Below are 26,170 nucleotides of genomic sequence, written 5' to 3'. Positions count from 1 at the left end.
ATTATTCCTCTTAGTGAAATAACATAATAATCTTTTAATTGTATCTCACAGGGGCTCCGTAGTGGATGACTATGATGATGATGATGGACCAACCTACTGTCTGTAGATTAAGATACTGCTTCCAAGGTAACAACAACACAATTCTCAGTTTTAGGTGAACACACCAATGAAAACATTGTAAATATTATATTATTATAATAATATATATACATATATTTTTTCATAAATCATAAACAATCAGTTAACTAATTTGTTGTCAATTAACCTTCAGTCAATCAAATCGTTTAATCGACCAATCGTTGGAGCAAAACAGAACCAAAGGCATCTTTCTAACCTCCAGACATTGGGAGCACACAGGCACCATCACCACCACCCACCCACCTCTGCGCGCTCCCGCCACGAACCGCGTGCACGCGCAGCCTCCCAGCGCTCTCTCTCACTGCGAAACTTGGGAGTTGAATGAGCAGCAACTAGTACCAGCCGCTTCCAAGTGAGCGCCGCCTGAAACGAGCCTCTTTCCACCAAGAAAAGTAGATACACGGATAAAAAGAAGAAAAAAAAACTATGGATGCAAAGAAAGTGGAGACTATCTCTGCACGGGTGGACGCCGCTGTCTCGTCACCTGGTAGGACTGTGGTCGCATGCTTTGGCGCGTTCACCGAGAATTTGGTGATTTATGGGTCTTCTCTGTTCGGTCATGCATGGAGGAAAAACATCAGGCAAAACTCCTAGCATAAGAATGACAATTTGATATTGCCTTGCTCATAGGTGAAACATTTAAACCTGATACAAAATACAACTTCAATTGTGTGTCATTAAAGGACCACTCCTCGATTCGGCTTGTGATTAACAACTAGAAACACTTTATCGATGAAAAAAACAAACTTTTTAAAACGTTAATGCTAACGTTGGCTTGTTTCACAGGGTCTTCCCAGCGTTTACATTAACGTTACATCAAAATAGACCTTAAACCCCGATAGCTATTTATTTAATTCAGTTGTAAAAAGTTAAAATTTTATGGAAAATGATTGACCCTCGACATTATCATTTTGTAGTAGGGGCTGTGTAGGCTAACGCTAGTCTCCTTTATAGTTTGTATTTTTTCAAAGGCAGCTTTAAATTGATATATTTTCAATGGAGTTTGGCGTGTTTTTTCTCATGACGAATTTTAGCTTGCATGCTTCTTCAACGTTTATTTCTAAGGGTTTTCTGTCACGAGTACTCATGTCTGGACTTTTGCCTTCTCTTGAAAGTAAAATATATGGTTGGTTGGTGGTCTTGTCAGAAATTCAACTGGGCAGCAGCCATTTTTGCTCAATATTGCAGTTTCTGCTGAATGATTTCACTTCGAGGGTTTTACAATTTAGTTTGTGTTGGTAAGGTTCAGAAATCCCTGTTGCAATGAAGAGAGTTATTATTTTCATCTTTGTCTTCCAAACACTTTTGAACCCCCTTGTGAGAATTGAATGTCAGTATATGGGCACAGGGGCATCAGTAAAAAAAAGAAAACCCACCGTAATGGATTTAGTAGCACAAATCCTCTTCTGGGCTCCCCCCTCCACACTACCTGGCCAGCATCCAGAATAATGATCACTCAGTTATAGTCCATAGGTTTCCCCTCAGGCTCCTCACTGCCTCTTTCAGAGCCAGGAGAGCAGTTAACTGCTCATCATTCCTGGCTCAGGTTAATGTTTGTTTGCACACCTAATTGACTTCTTCTAATTATCCTTTGTTAAGGGTATGAGTCATTCCTTCAAGGTTTGAGCTGTCTAGAGGTATTCCTCTCGAACTTAATACTCCCTCAGCAAATGTTTTATTTAGTTTTGTCTCCGACAGGATTTTCCATCAATAGTCCTTACCCACGGTCTGAAAAATGGGAAAACAATGTTGTATGCACCTGCTAAAATAACTGCTATTAAACAGTAAAACTCATGCCAACTAATGAGGATATGCAGACTTTGGCAAATGCCTCTAAAGTGGCAGAATCAAGATCATGGATATGGATGCAGAGAGCAAAATGTAACCTAGTTGTGGTGAAGAAGTCTGAGCGATTCTTTAATTTCTTAGTTGTAGGATACTGCAGTCTTAGAATGTGTTTATATTATTGAAGGATATTGATTGCTCTTCTCTGCCCAAAATAAGCTTAATTTTCAAACAGGGATGACTGGTAACTTGGATTTAAAATGAAAGTTTTGGGGTTTCACCAGTTTGCTTTTGGCAGTAATAACTCTGCTTTCCTGAGTTACAGAGAGTCTGTCAATGCACAGCGTTTATTTCTACTGTAGCTTATATTTTTGTAGAGAGAAACCAAATTATGTCTCTAACGCATTATTTTTTTTCTCAACTCTTCATCCTTTCTTCCCTCTCTGAAGCCCCCACCAGTTTGTCCCCAGTGGGATACTGCATCATGGTTTCCCCAGGGGACAAATCTTAAAACGTAACGATCGCTCACAAAAATGCTACAGCCACCCAGCCATGAGTTGATCCTCCCAAGAGCTGGCTTCCTTGTTGCAGTGATTCTTTGCATCAGTGCCTTGGAGCTCTCTCAGATCACCACTGCAACTTCAGTCGGTGCCTGCCAGAGGCTCCCCTAGACATTTCTCTGTTTTAGTACCGTATCCCTGAGTTTCACAAAGGCGATGTGTAAGACGCAGCCCCGTAAGGTTTACTGTTTCGAATGAGCTACTTTCAGCACCACGGCCAGCTCCTTCTTTTGCATTGAAACGGTTGAGTACAAGCTGCGTCCATTGTGAGTTTCTGGTGATGGATGTCCTCTTTTTCTTTGTGTCAGGATGAATTATCATAGCTGATTATGCCTCAGATTGTATATCCAGGGCCCTCGAACAGCGCTGAACAACATTATGCAATAAAACATAAACAGTAAAAATGTTACCATGAGGTATTACCTCATAGCTGTTGAATCAATGCTTCATTTACTCTAATTTGCATTTAATTACTCCGGCTAATGCTTAGCCTGCTACATGCATAATATGTTCCAACAGAACTAGTTAATAAACTCAAAACTTTGCAGATTGCTGTCCACATAGACATTGCAAAGTTAGTACACAAGTGGGGACGAGTGTAAGTAGAACTACCACCATTTGTTGATTAGTTGATCGAAAGAAAATTACCTGCCAACTATTTTGATAATTGATTAATCATTTTTCAAGCAAAAATATTAAACATTTGCTGGTTCTAGCTTCCTAAATGTAAAGATGTGCTGCTTTCTTAGGGGTCCTAGGGGTTTTGATCTGTTGGCTGGCCAAAGAAGGAAGGAATTTGATAGACCTATTGATTAATATGAAAATAATCATTTGATGAAGCCCTAAGTGCAAACGTGAGGTGGAGAGTTAAAGGTCTAGAAGGTCAATCACAATTCAGATCTGCTTATTACTTCTACACTACACTCAGAACAAACAGACCTTCACAAAATAATCAATATTTAGGACATCACTACTGAGTCAGGATTTTAGTGTACGAGCCAGTATGTGCTTTGGCTTCAATGCAACCAAGTGCAGCAACCCATTCGCAGCATTTATCAGTGTTATCGCTCAGTCATTGAGATGTCAATAGAAAGTATACAGCAGGGCTGCCCAAACTTTTTCCCTTGGAGGGCCAAAACTGAAACTTAATGGTGGGCCAGGGGCCAAAAGCAAACACTTATTGTATTGAATTATATTGTTAAGATGCAAAAATGTTCCCAAGGAATCCTACATATTTGAAGAGCATTTTTACCTCAGATGAGGCATCTTGCAGGCCAACTCGAACCATATTATTCGTCACCTTCCATCATGAGCTCCACTTTGGGCAGCCCTGCTATACAGAGTTTGACATTTATTGTACAAAAACAGCCACTTTCTTTATTCAATGTTGGTGTGGTGACATGATTGTGCCCAGAAGCCAGAAAAATATAGTTAACCATACCTTATAGAATATAGAAGATGGTTATTTGCGTGTGGGATGTTTTAGTCAAGAATGTCCTTGAGGCTGTTGTACTAACAGCCATGTATTTGTTTTGCACAGGCAATGAATGAACTATAGTGTACTTCTCTTAAATGTCAGCTGTGAGATTTTATGGCTTCAGGAACTGACCACATTGCTGTGTGTGCGTGCGTGTGTGTGTGTTTGCGTGTGTTTTCTGAACATCTGTCAGCCATGTGTCCTGCGATCAGAGTGACTCTGTGATGTGAAAACTGCTCCAAATCTGTCAAACAGCAGAACGGTGTGTTTTAGCTTTTCAGAGGGAAGTTTTGACAGCATGCAGCCACAGGATCACCATTCTGAACGTTTCTTTGTCTTTGTCACACCAAAAGGTGTGCTGTTTGATTTGGTATTAGAATAAATTAAAGTGTGGCGGATTTAAAGCAAAGATTATTCTAATTAACCCATTTAAAGGCAACTTAAGGAGGAATTTGGCCAAATATTGTTGGAGCAAGATCTTTTAAGGAAAATGAAATCGGTAAGAATCACTAATTTTTTGGACCTGCCTACTTTTGTATTCACTTCACTCTATAGATAGATTCAGAATTGGACAGTTTGACTTATTAACATTTGAATCGGGCACATCGGACACATGGCACATGGCACATGTCTTAGTGGCGTACCAACTGCTGTGAAGTCAAGTGTGTTCCAGAGCATCAAGATGGGTCTTTGTCATTGGTAGATTTTTTTTGTGACCACCTGTGTGCTTCCTGTCTACCTATCAATGAAAAGCCAGTCCTTGGTCAAACCAGGATTAATTGTACCGTGAACTTCCCTGCTTGTCTCCCACCAACAGCTTTTGTTTGCTTTGGATCCAGTCTTTGTTTTTCCCATTTCGAGAGACTGGGTGGGGAGCATCTGCTTGCATGGACCATCTGCCTTGGGACTCAGGCCAGAGAAGAATGAGGGAAGGAGACAGGGAGGGAAGAAAGTAGGGTGAGGTGAGGATGCAGGGGACAGAGAGGGAGAGGTGGAGGAAACAGTGATGGATGAAGAGAGTGTGACTGATTGGGATGTAGAGGGAGGGTCAAAACACTGTTGCTGCGGCTATAACTATAGGGACAGCGGAACATAAGGTGCTTGTTTGTGATTGCTGAAGTCGTCTTTCATGTTCATATTTCCACCCGCGGGCTTGTTTATGCCACAGCTTTACTCCATTTGACTTCCTTGGATGGAGTGCCAAACAGCCAATGCCAACTGGGTGGCGACGCTTGGCCTCAGCTTGCAAACGTGTCTTTCTTTCTTTGTGCCAAGGTCATATTGAGGATAAACCGCATTCCCTGGTGCCCAGAACATAACAGAAGACAAAAGGAACTTTGGTCATGACCAGATATTCAGAAAGTCATACTTCTGTGAAGTGCTACGTAGTGCACAAAGTACCTCCTGAAGAACAGCGTTTTATGACTTTTTTATCACACATCATTACATGTTTCATGGCTGAAGTTCCTTGTAACTTTGTGCTAACTATGCCTCATTAAGTTTTAATTTGTTGTTTTATGTGTCGTTATTGATATTTAATGATGCTCTTTGTTGTCATTCTGACACCAAAGAAGTTTCAGTGAATAAAAGGTTTGGGTGGCAGGATTTGTTTCTTGTTTTGTATGCTAATATGTTTTAATATAGATGTTTTAAAAGACAACATTTGAACAGACTGGAAGGAGAATTGAGGAACTATGAAAAAAGTCGATCTATTTTTAGGTTATGCAAGCTTTTTACACTTTTTTTTATTGGATTATTGTAATCAGAGCATCAGAGCTTTTATAAAAAGTGAAAAGGAATATATATATATATCTTTTATAAATAGACAGTATGAGGGTAACAATTCACATATCGCTTAACACCAAAAGAGCTGGCAAAGACAGAGATTACCATAAGCACAAAAAAACCCATGAGTCAGCTAATAGTAAACCATGTCTATAATAGTCAAGAAAGCAGAACGTCACTCACACCACAACAAACACAGTGTAGATACCCCTCCAAACCACAAAAGTTGCTTTAATCAGAAATGAGTGGTTTATCTCTTAATGAATTGGAAGAATGAATCGTGTATTTTCTCAAATTTATTGGAGATGCCTCTTCAGCCTTTAACATTTTATCACACCTTTTAGCATCAACTAGCACAAGCATCTGCTACATAACATTATTTTTATATGTTGTTGATTACCCCTTCTATAACATTTTGCACTGTAGCATTATGGCTTGCTCCTCTGTCTCACAAAAAGTTGCTGGTTTGATCTTACCCTACCTTTTCTTGCCTGTGACCCTTTTCCCTATTATGAGCTGGCAACCTGTCCACGGTGTAACCTGCCCTCTTTGTTTCAAGGGCATGCTGGGTTAGGCTCCAGCTCCTTACAAATCCATAGGATAATTAGCAATAGAAAATGGATGGATGTTGGTTATTTTGCTGTCCTTAATATCTTAGCTTTCTCCAAGGTGTAATTTTTACATTAAGACAATTTAAATAGATTTATTCTCTACTGTTTTACCACTATGCTCTGCTCTGCTGGAAACCTGTCATTCAGATCCTGTTTTAAGTTTAGCTCCTTTTTTTCCCCTCATCATCTTTTTCAGTTTTGGTTTCTTTGAGATAAGATATCCTGTCACTTAAAGTCTTACCTGTAATCATTTGTATTTATCACTCTGTCTGCCTGAATTATTATCAGTCTACATGCAAACACAATGAATAACTATGTGCTTTTGATCCAACTTGTCAACTTTGTCACATCTCACTCGCCCACACTTACCCTCTGCTGTGCCCCATAAAGAAGAATAATGGAGCTAACATTAAAGAATTAGCCATATGCCTAGTAGGATGGCTTTATCCGAGGAGTCCTTGATGAAATGGTGTCAGAGCTGAACATCATACAGGCCATATGTGGAGGCAGGCCTGGCACGAGTGGCCAACTGGAGGGTCCGTCTGTCTTTCTTCTTGTCCCAATGGGGGGGGGCTCAAAAGCCTATTTTGGACTTTAGTCTCTCCAAAAGTCCATGTCCTACAGGGTACAGCCAGCACTGAATATAGACTACACAATAGTGCTGCCATTCCAATGGGAGATTATGACATGTAAAGCATACAGACATGAGCCATATGCATGAAAATAGACCTAAAAATAGACTGGATATATAACAGCAGTTTGCATAGAACAATAACTGTAAATGGGCTTATCTACAGTGGCTTAAGTAATTATCAGTAGATGCTTTTCAATGTTATGTCAACTAACATTCAACCTTGAAAATCATGGAAAGAATGTGTCTGCTGTATGGTAGTCGTTGCATCCATGCAATGTGTAAGGGTGACACCAAGTGGTTATACAGAGAAAGTGGTGTCTAAGTAGTAAAGAATAGATTTTCACACACCTTTCATCCAATTGTTAAGCTGTAAGCCTGTGTAAGGTGGACAGATGACACAGCATTGTTTATTGTGTGTAAGAAGATATAACTGATGATGAAGCTGCTCTTTTCAGTTGCAATTAATTTTGTCCATCATTTTCTCTATAGATCATTTGATCTATAGCGAAAATTGCCTATCACAGATTCCCAGACCCCAAGTTGACACATTAAGGTTACTTTTTCAGTCCAAAACCCAAATTTATGCAGTTGTTTATCATGGAAGACAAAGAAAAAGAGAGAATATTCACAATTTAGAAAATGTAAACAGTGAATTTTTAGTATTCTTACTTTAAAATGTATTTAAAATGATTGATAACTGATTAGAATTGATCTCACAATAATCAACTCATTGTTTCAGCTCTGGCTAGAGTAAACAATATACTTGTATGTAGTTTTAATGCAGACTAGCTAATTATGTTTGATTTACAGAGTCTGAAGCGATATAGAGAGCCAAAAGTATGTCATTGTTGGAAGTGATTTTTAATATATTTGAAATTAAAACAAAACTACAAAATGCATTTATGATTTTTATGATTCCCATGATGTAGTTGGCAGTCGGGAATTAACAGATTGCTTGTCAGTAAGAAGATTAGTGTGAAACTGCCTCTGTTTTAATACTTTGAACAAGTATAGATGGCAGCTAACTTTGCTGATCTTTAGTCTACAGGTCCTTCCACACAAACTCACCTAGGCCCTTCCAGTTTATGTCATGGATTTTCTTAAAAAAAAAAAACACGTTAAAAATGTCTATCAAATTCATGGGACCTTGTAAAATCCCACAGACAAATCCGGCGATGGATTTGTGTGTTCCGCCTTCTAGCCTCCCAGCCTTTACCTTTGGTGGCAACTGTGAGAGTGACAGCAGTGTGGATGGTTGGATTAAAGAGGTTCGACAGTGGGCCCCAGTTACTGATTTAGGTTCCTTATATAGATGGCAGTTTAACAGTTTTCAGATTTTACAGATTAGACATTCAGTATGTCAATAGCCTGAATAGATGATGGAGAAATAGAGAAAATATGTTTGATTGATTATGCTAGCTTGCTATATATTATAGACTAGTTACATTAGTTAAAAAATATATATATATATATTTGATTCCACTTCTGGCAAACACCTTAGTCCTCTGCACACCTGATGTAAAGTGTATGGTTTCAGACAATGGCGCGCTTCATGAAATAAAAGCTTGTGTACTTTGCATTCAGTTTGGTTCCAAAATTGAAGTTTACTACTCCTGTTGGAGCAGCTGAAAACTACACAGGTTCTTTCCCGATTTCTTAGACATTGCTGTCAAAAGCAAGGTTACATAGAAATGAAAGATACAAGTTGAACATTGTTGGACAGCTTGTGTGGATATTGTAGGAAGATGACACCGCAGTAATGGCAACTTGTCTGCTGTCGGTACTTCGGGTATGGCTGTACTCCAAATACTATGAATTTTTTAAGTCTGCCCCTTGGAGCTAAATTTCATCTTTTTTCTGATTCTTTGTCTGTGCCTCACCATTTGCTTATTTTTCACTGGATTGGATTAAAATTTGTCACAAACATCTCAGAAACCCGAATGATGATTTGCAACATGTAGCTAATTTTTATAATCGGAAAGTACCGCTGCAGCAATGGCGATTTTTCTATGGCTGGTACTAGATGTTATATTACTCCCTCATTATCATATATATATATATTTTTAAATAGCTATTTTCTTAATACTTTTCACCTGTTGCAATATTACATCCCAGTGGCTTTATTTTTTAGGTACATAGTTGTACTGTTTTGACCTCAGGGTTTTGCCATCTTTGTGTGATACCTATTAAGCCTTTTTGCACTCAGGAAATTTGCAAGTTACAACTTTCATTGGCATGCAGTGACCCCTACATTAGTTATGCGGTGGCCAAAAACAAGTTCTTTATTTGATGAGCCGAAAATGAGAGTATCCCCAGAGACAATGAAAGTGACCTTACAACATAAACCTCCTGATAGGCTGTATTCTTTTGTATGCTTCGCTGCCACAATGACACGCATCCTCACACAGAAGGTGCCCCGAATCCCTCCAGGTGCTTGTATAGTCAGCGGCGCAGTGTCTCTGTACACGCTGACCGATAAAGAGCCACTGTTATCTTCAGATAGCAGGCGCTGCGGCTGAATAATTTATGGAGGCATTCCAACACATTGACTCGGAAAATAGCACGCACCCACAGAGGGCAGGGAAGTGGTAAAAGGTTCTATGTGTGTGTTGTTTTTTTCTTGTATGAAAGTGCATATTGAAAATGTCTATATATACAACTTAATCCTAGCAGTGTGTGTTGATTCAAACATTTTCATAAAACGCCAATATGCCACAGTCCATTAAACAATTGTATGGGGGAGCAAAGTGTAAGAGAAGCTAGGCAAATGTGAACTGATGGACTGTCCACACTATTCATTTTCATTATGCTGAGTCGCCTTTTCCCAAGAGAGCTTTGTCAATTACCCATTTAAAAAGTGCTGAGCCTGTTCTCACAATAATTAATACCGGTGCATAATTGCAGCATGATAATGAACAATGCTGTGATTGACACATAATTGTATCAGCAAGATTGTTAGGTGGGTATCGCAGCCCATTTTTCACTATCCTGTGTGATCTTTCCATTAGCCGTTACATCTTAATACTTGTATTTTGAGTAAACCAGTTGCCTTCTGGGGCTGCAGGACATGCAAACACGCTAGAAAGGAAGCTTCTCCCAGTGAAAGGTTATATAAAGAAGTTATGGACACCTTTTCTTCTGTAAATCTGATCTTGGCGTTCTCATTGCCAGTACGTTCCCCCTCCTATCAGATTACTCGACCATGGTTCAAGAGGTGATTGTATCGATTTCAGGTCATCTTCAGTAAACAAGTGAACAACCACTGTTTCCGCAAGGACGCCATTATAGAGCGCTCGTGTTTCAAAACGAGAAAGAAAACAGATCCTGGATACACTGGTACATGGTGTGACTTCATGAGATGAGCCTCCATCTTCCATCTTTAAATACTGCATTGCAGTTTATTTAATCCACAGGGTTGCTGCCCCTCATGCATTCTGCTAATTTTAGCAGCCACTTTAGAGGACAAGGTCGCGGTTGGTGTGTGAGAAATTGGAAAGGGAAAGCATGTGTGTATATGTGTGTGTGTTGGAGGGAGGCTGAGAGATGGCCAGCCTTGATGCACATAGCTCAATGCATCGTCTGTCTGGCACTGCTGTGACTACCAGCTGACCTGCTAACACTGAACCACAGGGTTTCTGACCACTGTGACATTGGAGCTGGAGAGGAAAGATGGCATCGAAAGCATTTCAAGCTATTGCAACAGAGAATAATGAGCACTTTGATTTATGGCTCTTATGAATGCATCTTTTACAGGGTTCTGCGGTAGCTATTGTGTATATGTGTGTGTGTGTGTGTGTGTGTGTGTGTGTGTGTGTGTGTGTGTGTGTGTGTGTGTTCACTGGGGTTGGGCTGGTTTGAGGCAATAATTTAAAAAAGTTAGGAAATCCTAAAAAGTATTTTTCCTGGAACTATTTATTTATGCCAGCTTGACAAGACAGACTTGACAACAAACCAGAGCGGGCAAAAAATTAGAAGAGTGCACTTGTAGAGTGCACATCCCTCAGGCTTTTCTGGGGTCAAACTGAAGCAGTTGTCAATCACTTGTGGCCTCTGCTGGTAGGTGAAGAGGACTTAGGGTAAGCAGCCATTGGTGGTCTAATGATATGGTCACACATATGCGAACTCAGCCAATTGCTGGTCCTGTTGTGGGTGGTTCAGGGTGTGAGGCACAGGAAACTTAGCTCTCTGGATTGTAGTCCGGTTAAGGATTCAATCACACACGTCTTTACTATTGGTTGTGGTTACAATGGTGCTGGTCAAAGTTCACCAATGTTGAACTCCAAAGTCAAGATGCAAATTTGCTTTGCCGTTAATGCGAATGTTTTACTTGCCCCTTTGCTCGCAATAACTGGAAGTGGACGGGTGGTGAATATTCATCACTGTTGATTTCACCTATGTTTGACCATAATCTAAAACAGAGGAGTCAATACAAAAAAGTTTTTTTTTTAAATTGGAAGAGAAGTCTTCATACAGACATAAATGTACACAAAAATGATTAGGCTGATGGGTTCAGTAGTTTGCTAGGTTAGCTGCGGACAGATGAAAATGAGAAATGAAAATATCTCAAAGGCACTCAAATGATCTTTCTTTGATCTAGACATCAAAAAAATCTGATATGGAAAGTGTTAAGCTTTTGCTTTGTATCTTTTCGTATCATACACACGTAAATTAAAATAAGGAGATTCTCGTGCAGGCTACAGTAGATTTCATTAAAACCTCTTGCACTACAATGAATACGTGCAGGCCTAAATTAATGTTTTCATTTCCAAAAGATTTAACATACATCAGGCTCCAGTCAGCTGCTATATCCCTAAGCACTAACATTACACTAGAGTAGTAAAGGCAATTATTGAGCTCTACTAACTAATGTGGTGGAGAACATTTAAGAAATAAAAGAGGTGAATTCATGTTATGTTGCTGATGCTGCTGGGCAGCAACCTCCTTTGCTACGGGTAATGGCTCCTGTAATGGGCTATTGCATTATCCTTGTATAAGGTTTTATGGAAATGCACGGCTTGGTTCAAATGAGCCTATTGCCTTAAATGTGCATCCTCCATCACTTTATACTGAGACAGCAGGGTTGTTAATATTCCTTAAGCTTTCCTAAAATCACCCAGAACACTGAGGCAAAAGGATTAGAGTCCCAGTTGGCTTTAAAGGGACGGAGGACATAAATGTGTGGGAAAGTTCAGGTGCAATGCTGTTTGAGTGGTTCTGAATCTGACTACACTGAGCTTCTGTTGACAGGACACAACCCAAATACCTTTTTTATTACAAATTTGCATTTTAACACCCTGGCACTTGAGTTATGAGACTTGAGACTTCCATTCTTTCAGGAACATGATGATATTTAAAGATCATTCAAGTTTTGCACAACTTTGATTTTATTTTCAGAGGTTTGTCCATCGTTTCTATTGGTTATGATTTAATTGTAAACACAGCTAAAGCTAAGTTTGACGGTGCAACAAACTCAACCATTCAGACAAACAAACGCATGCCGAGAATTCAGCAAAATTAAGAAACTAATATAAAAGTTGTAAAAAACAAAACAAAACAAAACACAGGAATTATCCTTTAACCCAATTGCATTGTGGATCTGCAGAAACTGCTCACAGCAGAACTTGAAATCCTGTAAAGAAATATTTTTGGATTATAATTTACATAATGTGTTTGCTGCTTCGAAAGGGCAGTACATTTAATGGGAAAACACAACTAAGGATATAAATCCAGGTGTATTTTTTAAAAATCAGACCTAGCCCAGAGACACATACACTCCTCTCAGAAATGACCTGTAGCAAAATGGAAATGCTATGATAATGTTCTCATTTATTCAGTTAAAGGTGAAGTTTTTTGTGTGTAGGGCTTCAGGCTATAGCTGTGCCTTTTGTTTACATGTGTATGATGAAATAATGCATGCAAGGTGAAGTTGTTTTCAGCATTTTCTACATCCACGGCACTCATCAAAACCAAAGCAATGATAATCTTAACCTTTTGTTACCCAAGAATAGATCTAATTTCACAATACCTACCAGCAAATAACTTACAAAAGTCTATATTCAGTGGTTAACACTGCCTGTTCTTTTGCATTTGTTAACTCCGTTGTACTGTTGCTGATGCTGTTCTTTTAAACGTTTATTAGGAAGCTTACCTGCCAACAGTTGTACCATCACTTCAGGAGAGTTCTTGGCAGAGTTTTTCCAGTCTGTGCTGACATCCTGGGACACAACAACTCTACCAAACTTTTTCAAAGCTCACTGAAACACTTAAGTATACTATACTATATAAGTATACTACTATACAAAGTCAACTGCTTGTGCTAACAAGCCCATTGTACTTAGAAGCCTTGGCTTTCTTTAGTTGGTGTATGTTTGCTTGGTGGTATCAGTTACCTGGGAGAATCCCTGTGTGCATATGGTAGCTGCTAATTTCAGTGTGATGCTGCTGCCATTTACCTGTGTACAAAGAGTGTATTAGTATTATGATGCAGATAAATGATAAGACTTCCATTTTCCTCTATGCTGTGATGAAGGCCACTAGACTGAAACATTAGCATATTGGTTGACATGGCCAGAATAAATTGATGAAAATGAGATAAGCCAACTTTGTTCTATCATATCTTTGGGTATTCAGTAGTTGGAATATATGACTTTGGTTTAACACCACAAAATAAAACACTGGGAAGGTGCATCCTTTCAGAAATCAGCTACAGTATAACTCGCTGATGTTATATTCTGAATTGGTTTTATTCATGAGTCCCCTGATGAAGTTTTTGGGTGATTTCCTCTTGGCTCAGTGCAAATGTAGGTCTGTAGTAGAGGGTAATATGGGGCTGTCCCGAAATACCATTTTCAGTGCTTTGAAGCTACAGTGAGAATTTCCTATGGATATTTGAAGCTTCAACAGCTGGGGAGGGGCTGCTATACTATATGCTGTACTTTCCTCAAACTTGCAGTCATTATTTGCCTATATACTTTGCTGCTTGTGTAATTACAAGTCTAATAAGAGATGAGGCAAGGAGAGGGGTCAGGTCAGGTGGCAGCAGGATAAGTAAGGTAGTCCAGACTTCACTCTGAAATATTTTCCAGCTCCTCCTCGGGGATTCCGAAGCATTTCCAAGTCAGATGATATATATAATCTCTCCAGCATCTTCTGAGTCTACCCCAGGATCTCTTACCAGTTGGATGTGCCGGGAAAACTTCCAAAAGAAGGTGCCCAGGAGGCATCTTGATCAGATGTGTGAACCACATCATTTGGCTCATTTCGATGTGAAGAAGCAGCAGCTCCGAGATCCCGTCGTGCTGCCTGTCTGACCTTGTTACTCTACCACTATGGGTCAAGTAGTCGTAGTATTTCTTTTCTTTCATTTGGTTTTATGGCAAACTCATCAAGGCACACAGTAGTTTGTTTATTCACATTGTCTTCACACATATTAGCTATGCATTGTTGATGGTCTGTTGGTGATCTGTCTATCACTACTACATGTCATTGGAAGATAATGTTTTGTTTCGGATGACCACGCAGCAGTCGGTGCCTGTCCCACACATACTCTTTCCAATGCAGTTTTTGGAGGAGAAATTTAGTGTTCTCCATGCTCATGTTGGTGTATGTTTTCAAGGAGTGACAAGGTCAGAGCCATGATGCCAAATACTAACTCTGTTCATATTTATAATATCATGTAAGTCTGACTGGATTGATTTCAGAATACATTACAGCAAACTGGATCTGACATAATCAATAGGTGTCTGTTTTAGAGGAACAATTAAGATTTAAGTGTGCAAGGGATCCACAAGCTCCATTGGCCATCTCATATACAAACCACATAGCACCTGAAAGTCTACGTTCAGTAGCTAATGTATGTGGATCATATTTCAGTAATTGTTCATGGACTGACTTTAGCAGGACAGATAATCATAGCTGAGTGATTGGATGGGAAGTCTAATCCACCCAACCCCATGCAACTTTAAGATTTGTTGAATGCTTGTATAAATGTGTAACAGTATGGTTTTACAGAAAGTTTACTTAGTTTGTACCTTTGTTATTATGATACAACAGATCCCAACCAGAAGTAGTTAGTCATGCCATTCAAATTGGCTCCATGCACTGAAATGTAGACAGATATAAAGTAAGTAACCTCTCGCTATCATGGAAGACTTTTCCTGTTCAGGAACCTATTTATAGGTGTAATATATAATATTTTTCCATTAAAGTGTCTAAAATTAACTAGACCATGTTATATAATTTGTTGAGGTGGGTACTTACATTATCCCAAATGTTTCCAACAATGTTCAAACCCCTAGCCCCCAGGAAGAGCGCCAGGTTTTGAAGCCAACTTTCACAGTGGCCAAACCATGTAAATACAACATCACGTGATGCACTGGGTCCCAAAAAGACATTTTCCCAGGAGCTTACATTGTCACGTTTGTCTATCATAAATGTACCCATTTGGTCCAATAAAAATCAATAAAAGCCTAGAAGATTATCTCTTTTCAAGTTCGCAGGTATTAAACTGGAAGTCTCTAGTGCGCTCACAATATGGGCCCCACAATGCGAAAGATCTGGGTATTATGGAGTGATATGAGCATTCGTTTAGAGTTTGCGATGGATGTTAAGAACAATAATAACTCTCCTTCTTTGTCTGTATTGGTCTCCATCAACTCAAGAGAAAATTATCTGGCTCTTTAGCTGCTAAATGCTCTTTTTTGGTGTGGGTAAAATATTAAAATGGCTGGTCGTAAAAAAACAGTGTGCTGATAAAATAGCAGTCATTTAATCCATTGTTGACAAAATATTGATTATAGCAGCTTTAAGAAAACTGTTATTGGCTAAGAACTAACTAGTACTTGACTAAAGTGGTCTTGAATATCAGTCAGCAGCAACGGCTTCTTGAACATAAATTATTCAATATATTGAGGACGAAGCTTTCAAACTGTCTCCCTCAGGATGAGGATGTACGCCCGGCTGTGCTCACCTAACAAGTGTCACCACAGAATCCATATCGTACCGCAACACTGCAACCAATCTGTTCGCTTGTTTCAATCAGGCGGGTGTCGCGGCCTGCTGGGAAAGGATGGCTCTATTCCCAGCTTTCTGTCCAGGGCCCCCCTTTGTCTTCTCAGGTACAGAATATGCCTTGCTCATCTCAGGGGAAGCAATTAGATTTAGCTTTGCTGTCTCCCCTTAAGCATAACCATCTATCACTACACGATAGTTAATGTTATGTGCATTTAAATGTAAGCTTAAGACCATTTGGCCGATGACCAGGGACAAATCATTTGCATATGATGTATGTAAATTTCTGACACTTACTTTATACTGTAGCATAAATAAACGAATTGCCTTGAGCACTGCTGACAAAAATTCCACTGCAGACATATTCTGGAAGACATTAACGCTGTGGTAATAGATTCAGGGTAGTAAAGTCTATGTGGTAATGACTGTGCTGTGGTATGCGTCATCTTAAACTAAACAGCTCAGGACAGAGTTTTAAAATCCGCCCACATATGCCCTCCAGTAAGACAGATACTTATGTTGTTATTACAGATAAGAATGATGTGGCAGTTCAGACATTAATGGCTGTCTTGTTAATTAAAATGATCAAAACAATTTAGTGCACAGGGAGATCAGAGGGCATGCACAGGTACAGGACAATGCTCCTGATGCAGTTATTATATTTCAGATTTACAGCCCGGCAGAGTATGCACAATATATTGTTTCAGCATCGACATCACAATGTGCACATCTGCAATAGTCACATCACCTTATGGGCAGTGTCAAGTAAGCCAAACATACAGTGCTAAAACTTTTTTGCTGCTTGATACAAAAACTCACAAGGTTTCATTTCCCATAACTAAAGTCCATCTGGTATTTCATAATTTAGTCGGATTCAGAAAGGTAAAAAATTAGCTTGATCAGTACCCAGTGTGCTCTGGTGAAGGGGTGCAGTTCTGGGATTCACCAGAGCACATAGCAAACTGATCGCTGTGGGTGAAGAGTCTGCGTATCACCTGCCTGTAAACATGCACGTAATGCAGCCACTGTCACAGATAATGTCGCCTTTTTGCTAGTTGTTAATCGTACATCTTTACAATAATTACACTTCAGTTATTTGGTCAAACTTCCTATACTTTTAAGTTAGTCGCAATGTAAGTTTCTCTCCAATGTCATGCAGTCCTAGTATGCATGCTGATATGGTGCTTGAACTTTGAACAGGTCTTTTGGTCCTTTTCTAACTGCTGGTGTCCTGAAACTTGTTGAGGCTGTGAATAATAACAGTGGAAACAAAATCCTTCCTGTGGTTGAGATTGGTGGTTTTGTTTAAAATGACAGCTGTACATTGTGCTTCATGCTAATCAGCAAATGTAAGCATGGTCATCAGCATGCTGAAGTTGTCATAATTGGGTTGCATAGGGTTGTATGGCTATATCACACAATACTAGTCTTTCCTGATCAAGTGCAGATACAATACCGTTTCATAGTTTCATTATGAATCCCTATTATACCATAGTTTGATAAAAACATACTTTTCTTGTTTCAATTAACAAAAGTCTGAAGACCCACATGTGAAATGTTGTCTGAAAATGAATGAAATACTGTATATAACTGTCATAATACTTATTTTAAGCAGGAATTATGTGATCAAATAATAAGTAAACAATATTATGAATGTACTGAGACATTCACTGTCAGCTTTGAGTACTTTGTTTTTCATACACACATTTGTTTTTCAAGACACATTTTAGCCAACTCCCAAGAAAGCACTGAGATTTAATACCCAGCCCATCTCTTACAGATTAGTTGTTGACAAATTAAAACTTAAGATTTTTCTGATTGTGACACTGATGTGTTGGATGGGATGAGCATGTAAAGTATGCGTGTGTGTATTGAAGTCTTTCATGTTTTTTAAGAGGCTCAAGGAGGATGATCAAAGGGACCCACTGTGAGTTCAGAGCGACCAGCATCTTTGACTCTCTCCTCTTCCTCAGATACTTGAATAAAACAACACACACATAGTCCTCTAACTTGAACCACAAGCCATAGTGTCCTCCAGAAATTCCCTCTCTCACTCATTCACTCTCTCTGCTTCACAGAGCAGTCTGCGCTCTCCCATTCCTCCTCCTCCTCCTCCTCCTCCTCCTCCCACCCCCCTTCACACTCTGTTGATCAGCTCAGGAAAGGAAAAGTGCTTGCGTGAAACCTGAGGATCACTTGCAGACCGAGAAAGCAGAGAGAGCGTGCACATCGCGCTTTAGCCCGCAAGGTAAGATGATGCTCAGAGGGACAATTGATAACAGTTAGAACATAAAATTTTGTGCATTGGAGGATATAATTTTTTGATCTTGAGAGCAGACCAAAAGCCCTCAAGCGAGAGTGGCAGCATGATGTGTGATCTGTTGATGTCTGAAACTTCTGCTCTTGAAATGGGACCTTTTAGTGGAGGGTTGTAAAGATAGTACTGAGTGAGGTAGGGTATCGCTATGTCATGTTTTATTTAGTAGTATCTTAAAGTCTTATACGTTTGTCTCTAGGATGATTGTCTGGAGACGATCATGATGTTGGCTGGTTCAATTTGAAACTAAGTGTGAAGGAGATTGTAGGCAAAGGACCATTTCATTGCATTAAGACAATCTGCTTGGTGTACTTACTTTAACCATCATTAGTCCTCGAATAGCCGGAAGAATAACTAACCTTCTTGAAACAACAGCTAAGGACACATAAGACAAGCATTTTCCGGCTCCAAAAGGGCACGCTGAAATGTCTTGCATTTCATTATGGCCGCACATAACTCGGGGCAAAAAAACATTCCAAATTAGCATTTGTTCTCCGGTATATTGCCTGAACTTGTGACAGTTTGTTTTGCATGCTGCACTGGCTGTAGCTATTTGTGTTTGAATGTTTACTGGAGGTTGGTAAGGGGTCATGATTTGAATTATGAGGCTAATAATAATCGCCTCTGTTTTGCAATTTACATTTAAGTACCCAGATAATTACGCCTGTATCTGTACAGGATTTACTCGGTAATAACGCCACACTATTTCAAAATAGAGAAGTTCCAGCCATGTGTTCACCAACCAAGAGGAACCAGTGGAGGGAGGACCTGCAGCATTTCCGTAAAGACCACGGCTTCTCCAAGAAAGTGCTGCTCAACTGCTGCCTGGTGCGGCGCATCATCACCTGGGCCTCCCCAAACCCAAAAGGTAGAAAAACCCACAGATTTATGGCGACAGATAGAAGCTAAACCTAGACCCAAGGTGGTGTACTCCATGAGTGTGACTGTGATTTAACTGCCTCTAACTCATGCTGGAGGATAATTGTCTAGTCTAGTTACAGTTAGTTTAGATTTGTGTTGTTCACACAAACAAAAATTAAGATTAGTTACTTTGACTAGTTATAACATCTGGTTTCTTTTTAAACATGAAAAGTAGGATATCTTCATATTTAAAGAGAAGGATGAATGAACAACTTTTCTATTAAATATAAGTGACATTATCGTGGCAATGGAAGGGATCTTAGGTTTGTTTTATGTAGCAAAAAGAGAGCAGCCATGTTTTTTATGCAAGGCAAAATACTGATTTTTTTATTTTTATAGACTGATCAGTGTCCAGGATGGATTACAGAGGGCAAAAGATGTTTATCACATACTTACAGCATTATTTATTACAAAAACAAGGGGGAAACGGCATTTACTGCACTGAAAGTCAATTAGAAAAACCATAAGTCGCCCAAAACATGGTAAAGACAAAGATGTTATCTAAACTGGAGAACTAAGAAAGTTCCAAATACATGTCTGGGAAATATCAGTAGCACAGTGTGCACTTAAAGAGGACTGAAGACACATGTATATGAGATTGGATTAGACAGTAACACAATACGCCCATTAACTGTACTGTTGACCTCAGATTTGACTAGGTGAAATGGATCGGAAGCAGTGGAGTGCAAAGCGTACTCGGTCCGAAGCTCTCTCAGGCTGTCTACACCGTTAAAAACACATAAATGTGGTATTGATCAGTCACCCTTTCACCTTTTTATATGAACAAGAGAATTTATGATTTTTCAAGAGTGAGAAATGATCAGAAAAGCGCTGCACCATGAGTCAGTCGACAGCTCCAGTAAATTAATTCACTTTGAACCTCGATCAATATTGATTACTTCTCGGGTTATATATAAGCCGTATAGGTTTATAAAACAGGATTTATCGCTACATTACCTTGCCACAGGAACAGGCAATGTATAAGGCAATAAAATGCAAAGGGGAAACACAAGGCCATTGGGTCACATTTAGACACACCAGAGCTTGAATTATTCCCCCTTTCAGTAAGTAAATGTATTTTTTTTATTATTTTTATTAGGAATTGCATATTTTTGAGAGCTCAAATAAATGTTGGCATATAAAAAACATACTTTATGCTTTTTTGTAAGATAATTTGTTGTTCAATTCTGTATTTATGCATTTTTCCTTAAGGCAAGGTTCTTCTGTAGTGATGTATGCACTTCATTCTTCTAAAAGCACTGGTAATGACAGAAAACCTTTTCCAGTTTTTGAAATATATAAGGTGTTTATTTTGCTGCAAAAAAGTTTCTTTCCTCATCTGTTTTCATTGCTGTTTATTAGTTACACTTCCGTAGTTGTCGTCATTGTGTTACAGCTGAGTGACGGTGTCAAACATTACCATAAAACCTGGAGCTTTGTGTAAACGGCAGGTGCTGTTTCACATTGATATGGCTTGTCAGATGAATGAATTGTTTTTGGGAATGATTTAGGGTGCTATTAAACAGTCATGAATGTCACTGCAGGGACTAAATGACATCTGCAGTGAAGATATTTCTGCAGGCGAAAACAACAACAGAAAGACTCAAAAACAGCTGTTCTTGTCATGAATAAGAGAAGAGAGATTATTCACGTTCACCTTTTGTAGAGAAAGAGAAAGCTTGTCTCATTCTGTGTTGATAAGATTGGGGCAGGTGCAGCTCCTGGATCACATACTTGGTGCAGTTTCTTCTTGTCCATATAGGCCCCTTTTTGTGTATCTGTATGTGTGCACCTGCACTGGTGTCATTTGAATCTACAACTCTAATAACATGCGAGCTGGTGGCCACAGCTGGAGCCACACCGAGCCCAGGTGTTTCTGTTAGGCACCTTTTGAATTAGACAGAGCATTTGTTCAGACTTTCATTCCTTTCACTGCTACGTTTTCATTGGAAACATATTGCCTAAGTCCTAGGGCAGGCTGCAATTTCATAGAAGTTGTTGCTGGAAGTAGCTGAAACAGGAACACAGCGGTATACTGCACAAAGATAGACAATAACGTTTTTTTCCTACCTTTATTTAGGTGTGAAATTGAACTTTATCTTGCCAAAAGCTTATACAGACATCAATTAAACCATGACTCAGAGAGCACAAATTAACACGGTTTCAATAATTTGAGAGTTATTTTGGATTTTAAGTCTCCTCACCCAGCATGTGTGTGTTGGTAGGCGTTGTCGTCATTAAGCGCCGTCTGAAACTAATAATATTATCCTCTGGCGTTGCCCAGAATAACCTCCTAGCACGCAGGCGCTCAGACTCTAAACCTGCCAGGTGGCATTCGTACCCTCCGGATGTTGGAGCAGTCTCCAGAAAATGAGCGTGCTCACTAAAGCAGGTGTTTCTAGAAATACACAAGCCCCACGTCGAGCCCACGGGACAGACGTCTGCTCTGAGGGAGCCTTTCACAAATCCCTGCTGCTTCTGTGACTCACTCAAATGGGTCAGTCGTTTTATCCACTGGGGGATGTCATGACATGCGGTGCTGAACGTCCCAACATGTTTCTAGACTTATTTGTGGATCAGATTTCTATGCAACCAGATTATAATTTACTTTTAATCGAAGAAATATGACTTTTTCATCTCTTCATTGCATTCTGTTCCTATGTATTATACTCACATACAACTGGTAAATTTGTCATAAGTGAAGTTTTATTTCAAGTTTAGTTAGATTGTATTTGATGCAAGAATTTGAATTTTGTGACTCTTTTTTCTTTTTACAATGAATCTGTGCTTAGATTATAGACACCTTATGCACAAAATCCATCACTGGTTGTACCTCTTGTTTCCTGCCAGGAGAGGGCAGCAAGCTACAGATTAATGAATGGCTAACGTGATGCACTGTTTGCTGCACTCAGAGCAGTTTAGCAGCAATGCCTTGAAAAATATACAGTTTTGCCAAAAAATGAATGTAATTTTGTCACAACCTAAATTAAATCATAGTATGTATCACTGAACATGTGTATCATTTGCTGCAGCAGCGTCTGATATACTCTAAAAGAACAAAACTAAGCCCGTAGGCCATTAAGATACTACATGTGTTAATTCTTAATAATGCAGCATGCTGCAGTTGTTTGCATAGCTTATATGGAAGGTTGGGCACATTATCAACACTAGCACTGTCCAATGTAGTCCAATTTAACAGCCTTGCAAGATGTCACTCTCCCCACTGAATACATCACGTGTCTTTTAACACTCAGGTGGTGATACTACTGTCATAAATTCAGTGAATGTACTGCAGTGCAGTAGTAATTCAGTGCCCTCAGATGCACTCACTATAGCTGAGGTGTGTCTCTTTGCTGATGTTGGCAAGGCGGCGCAATATTAAAATATATGATGGCAGGCATATAAGACTATAAATGCTCGATGAAAAATATTATCCAGATTGCAGGTGCTGCAGTTTTTTGATAAAGGTGAATGTGCCACAACATAATGTTATAAATGATCATTGCGGTGCCATAGATGAGGGTTTTCCCACAAATGATATTCTCCAGAAGTAAGGGAACATGCTTGTTTTGTACAGACCCCAGTACAAATCATCATCATCATCATCATTTTTAGATGTTTTTCAGTGAAAATTAAATGCAAAAATGGCCTTTCACACTCATATTGTGAGTGCAATATCTGTCAAAATAGTCGCAATATGACATATTTTCTTTGCATTAAGTTCAGCCCTAGCTTAGAGTAATTTTTCTGTTTGAGAGAGAGCTGTTTGATTATTTTTCTATTGGATCTTCTTTTGTTTTTTTGCTGATAAAGAAGATGGTATTGATTTGTAGGTATAAACGGAATATACTGCTCAATGGAAAATCTACAGTGCAGTGCCATTTAATTCCTACTTTAGCCAGCACACCTTTCCACTCTCTGACTAATATTTCCCTCAGATCTTTGCCAGATCAACATAGCTTTAGACATACAATCTGGACATGCTGTTTCCCCAGTTCCCAGTTTCTTCTTATGCATATCTACTTCAATGCCCCACTACTCTCCATGGCTTTACCTATTGACGCAATAACCAGCAGAATCCCCAACACCTTGAGACTACGTGCCGGGGTCATGTCCTTCAAACAGCAGAGAAACAGCCTGAAAATGTATTTATCTAATGTTTTTGCAGAGTCGGCAGTAATGAAACCTCATGAGGAAGTTGAGAGTTCAATGTTGCAGGGTTTGTTTTCAGACTCGGACCTCTGGCTTTCTGAATTCAGCACACGTCAAGATGTCTTTGTGATAACTTCTCGTCTAAATCCCACCGCGTCTCCACGCTGATGTGAATTTAATTGCTGAGAGCTGCTCGCAGTGTGATACCGCATCCAGCAGTCCGACACCATGGTGAGAAGCATTGCTAAAAGGACCCTTAAACCTTGAGAAGTAATATCAGTCACCATGATGCTCTGTTAAGGAGAAAATGTTAAACATCATTATGAGTGTCCTGGGGTGTATGTCCTTGATGAGTGTAATTCTCTCCAGTGATAGAGTTGGAAGATATTTTTTGAATTCACATATTGGCCAATAGTTTTAGGCCACGTGTCTGCTCCTAGAAAAGCAGCTCGCTTTCCATTTTATTCTATTTCCCCACTTGGTCAAGAGTGCAGGCCTCTGTAGATGTAAGGTGGAAATGGGAAAAGGCAATGATGGATTAGAGGGGAAGTCGAGGCAGCATGCAGCCTCTCAGTTCCAAGGAGAGGGGAAGAAGAGCGATCGCCCAGGGACTGCTGGCTGGCTGCAAGCAGGCATGTCGTACTGTTGTCATTCATTTGATTCATATGTTGTGAAAATGGTTGCTGGAGAATGGGGGGGGGGGATCCTTCAGTGATACCTTTCCCTATCATTAATCTTATTCATAGAGCTAGCTAGGACTGGTGACACCCGGGGAGAAAAAACTGCACGTTGTTTACAACTAATGGGCTCAGAGATGATGATAGCGAATTGGTTGGAATGCAGCGACCAGTGTGTTTCACATCTCTGCATACTTGTTATCTTGCAGAGCCTCAGATGTAATGGTATGTTGGTTCTGATCTGTTAGATACAATGTTTTTCATGTTTTCCACCAGGGACATGGCATTTTACAACACTTTGTCTTTCAGTTGGTGTGTTTTTATCTATATTAAAGGATAAGTTCACCCAAAAATTAAAAATCAGTCATTATCTACTCACCCCAATGTGGATGGAAAGGTTCATAGTCCACGCTTCTGAAGCTTCACAACCAAACAGCGTTGCAAATTTCACCTAAACAACTGAAGCAGATGGTGACTTGTTTTGAAACCTAACAAAACAACCATAGAAATAGCTCTTTACAGTTCTCCAGAAGCCCTGAGATCTGTATTTACACCCTCAACATGCAGTCGGGCTTGTGCCCCCACATAGTAACATCGATTTTAGCGGTATTTTAAAGTGGGCCACAGATGATCATCAGCAAAATGGCTCTGTGCTGTTAATTCACTTAATACTCTATGTTATTTAATATTTTTTTAACAAAACAAAATAAAAAAATAGAGAGAACAGAGCAAATCAGTGATCAGGTCTAGTTCCCCCCTTTGTTATGGGTCACCACTTTCATCACTTTGTAGCATTTCCGACACATTAACATTCCAGTTGGGTAAGAGGTTCCCCCACCTCTCGAAGGTTTCACTTTGCCTTTTAAGAATATAATATAACATATCTTCTCCATAGCATGACAGTTGCTGAGTATTTATAATCATCATTGCTTTGTCATTGAATATCAGAGAAGCTTTCTGCTGGTCATTGTACAATGCAGTTAATACTCTCCCTAACAATTCTATAAATGGCTCAAATATCACCCAGCTGAAGCACACACGATTCGAGAAGCACTTTCCATTATGTCACACAACAGTGAGCCCGGCGTTCTCTTTCTCAGCCTTGGCCATGACCCGCATGCCTCTGTTGATAAACAGGGATTAGCAGCTAATAGCCAGGGATTAGTCAGAGAATAGGCGACCCCAGCGAGCCATGTTGTTTGTAAAACACCCTAAAGTAGCCTGTTGACAGACAATAACACTTACACTCAAAACCGTGTCCATTGGATACAGCTAACTGAGATGTCGGGTGGTTCAACAACGTGACCAACGCGCTGGTCGTCTCTGTAACCAAGCCGGGTTGTTTTTGTCCGAGCTATACCAGGACCTCATTCTAACCTACACATCATTAAATATGCATTTGTTGCCACATGCAGGTGTTTTTCCACAGACTCGGTAACTCTCAGAGGGAGCAACATGTGAGCTTTAGTCCTGAAACAATTAGTTAATAAAACGATTAGTTGGTCAATTGACCATTCAAGTAAAAAATGAGAAAAAGGGTGGCAGATAATGATTATTTTAATCATTTAGTCATCATGTGGCATTATACGTACAGCCCATTATACCAGTATACTACTCATACGTAAGGAGTGGAAACCTGTCAATCATTGACATTTTTTATTTAAAAATAATGAATGATCAATAATAATAAGAATAATTGGCTATCAAAATTGTTGCTGGCAAATGTTCTGCCCATTAACTTATCAGTTACCTAATTAATTATTCATTTAACTTATGAGAGGAAGACTTAAGACAGAATAGTCAAAATAGAAGCAGCAGCTACCGGGATATCCTGACACTTAGTCCATGCTGTACGTCAAGCTCCAAAAAATGAAATCTAGATTTCCCATAATCTGATAACCCTGATGACATCACAACGATATCGCCAAACACCTACCTTTTCTCAGGTTTAAAGTTTATCTTTGACTTTAGAAACAGCAGTTAAGACAACGATCTGACCACATTCAGTAGCTGTTCTCGAGCCTTTGATCATATCATTTTAATCAGAAATATAGTGCTCGAGAAAAAGAAAAGGAAAGATTATTTGAAGTTGTACATTTCTGTG

General features: G+C 39.5%; 1 protein-coding gene across 3 annotated transcripts in view; it reads left to right on the top strand.

Moving 5' to 3' along the window:
- The first annotated feature begins 382 nt into the window (after window positions 1–382).
- The window catches only part of kcnip4a (potassium voltage-gated channel interacting protein 4a), a 140,174-nt gene continuing 114,386 nt past the window's right edge, over window positions 383–26,170 (top strand). For 2 of the 3 annotated variants that reach the window (XM_073474615.1, XM_073474613.1), the window contains exon 1: window positions 383–625. In XM_073474615.1, coding sequence (XP_073330716.1) covers window positions 565–625 — 61 coding nt within the window. In that variant the 5' untranslated portion in view covers window positions 383–564. Of the gene's footprint in view, window positions 626–18,165; window positions 18,248–19,032; window positions 19,185–26,170 lie in introns of those variants that run through there. The other variant, XM_073474614.1, reaches the window with a different exon arrangement.

This window comes from Pagrus major, chromosome 10, assembly GCF_040436345.1.
Source record: "Pagrus major chromosome 10, Pma_NU_1.0".
Taxonomy (NCBI): domain Eukaryota; kingdom Metazoa; phylum Chordata; class Actinopteri; order Spariformes; family Sparidae; genus Pagrus; species Pagrus major.
Note: the sequence above shows the minus strand (reverse complement) of the source record. Positions and strands in the feature narration are given on the sequence as shown.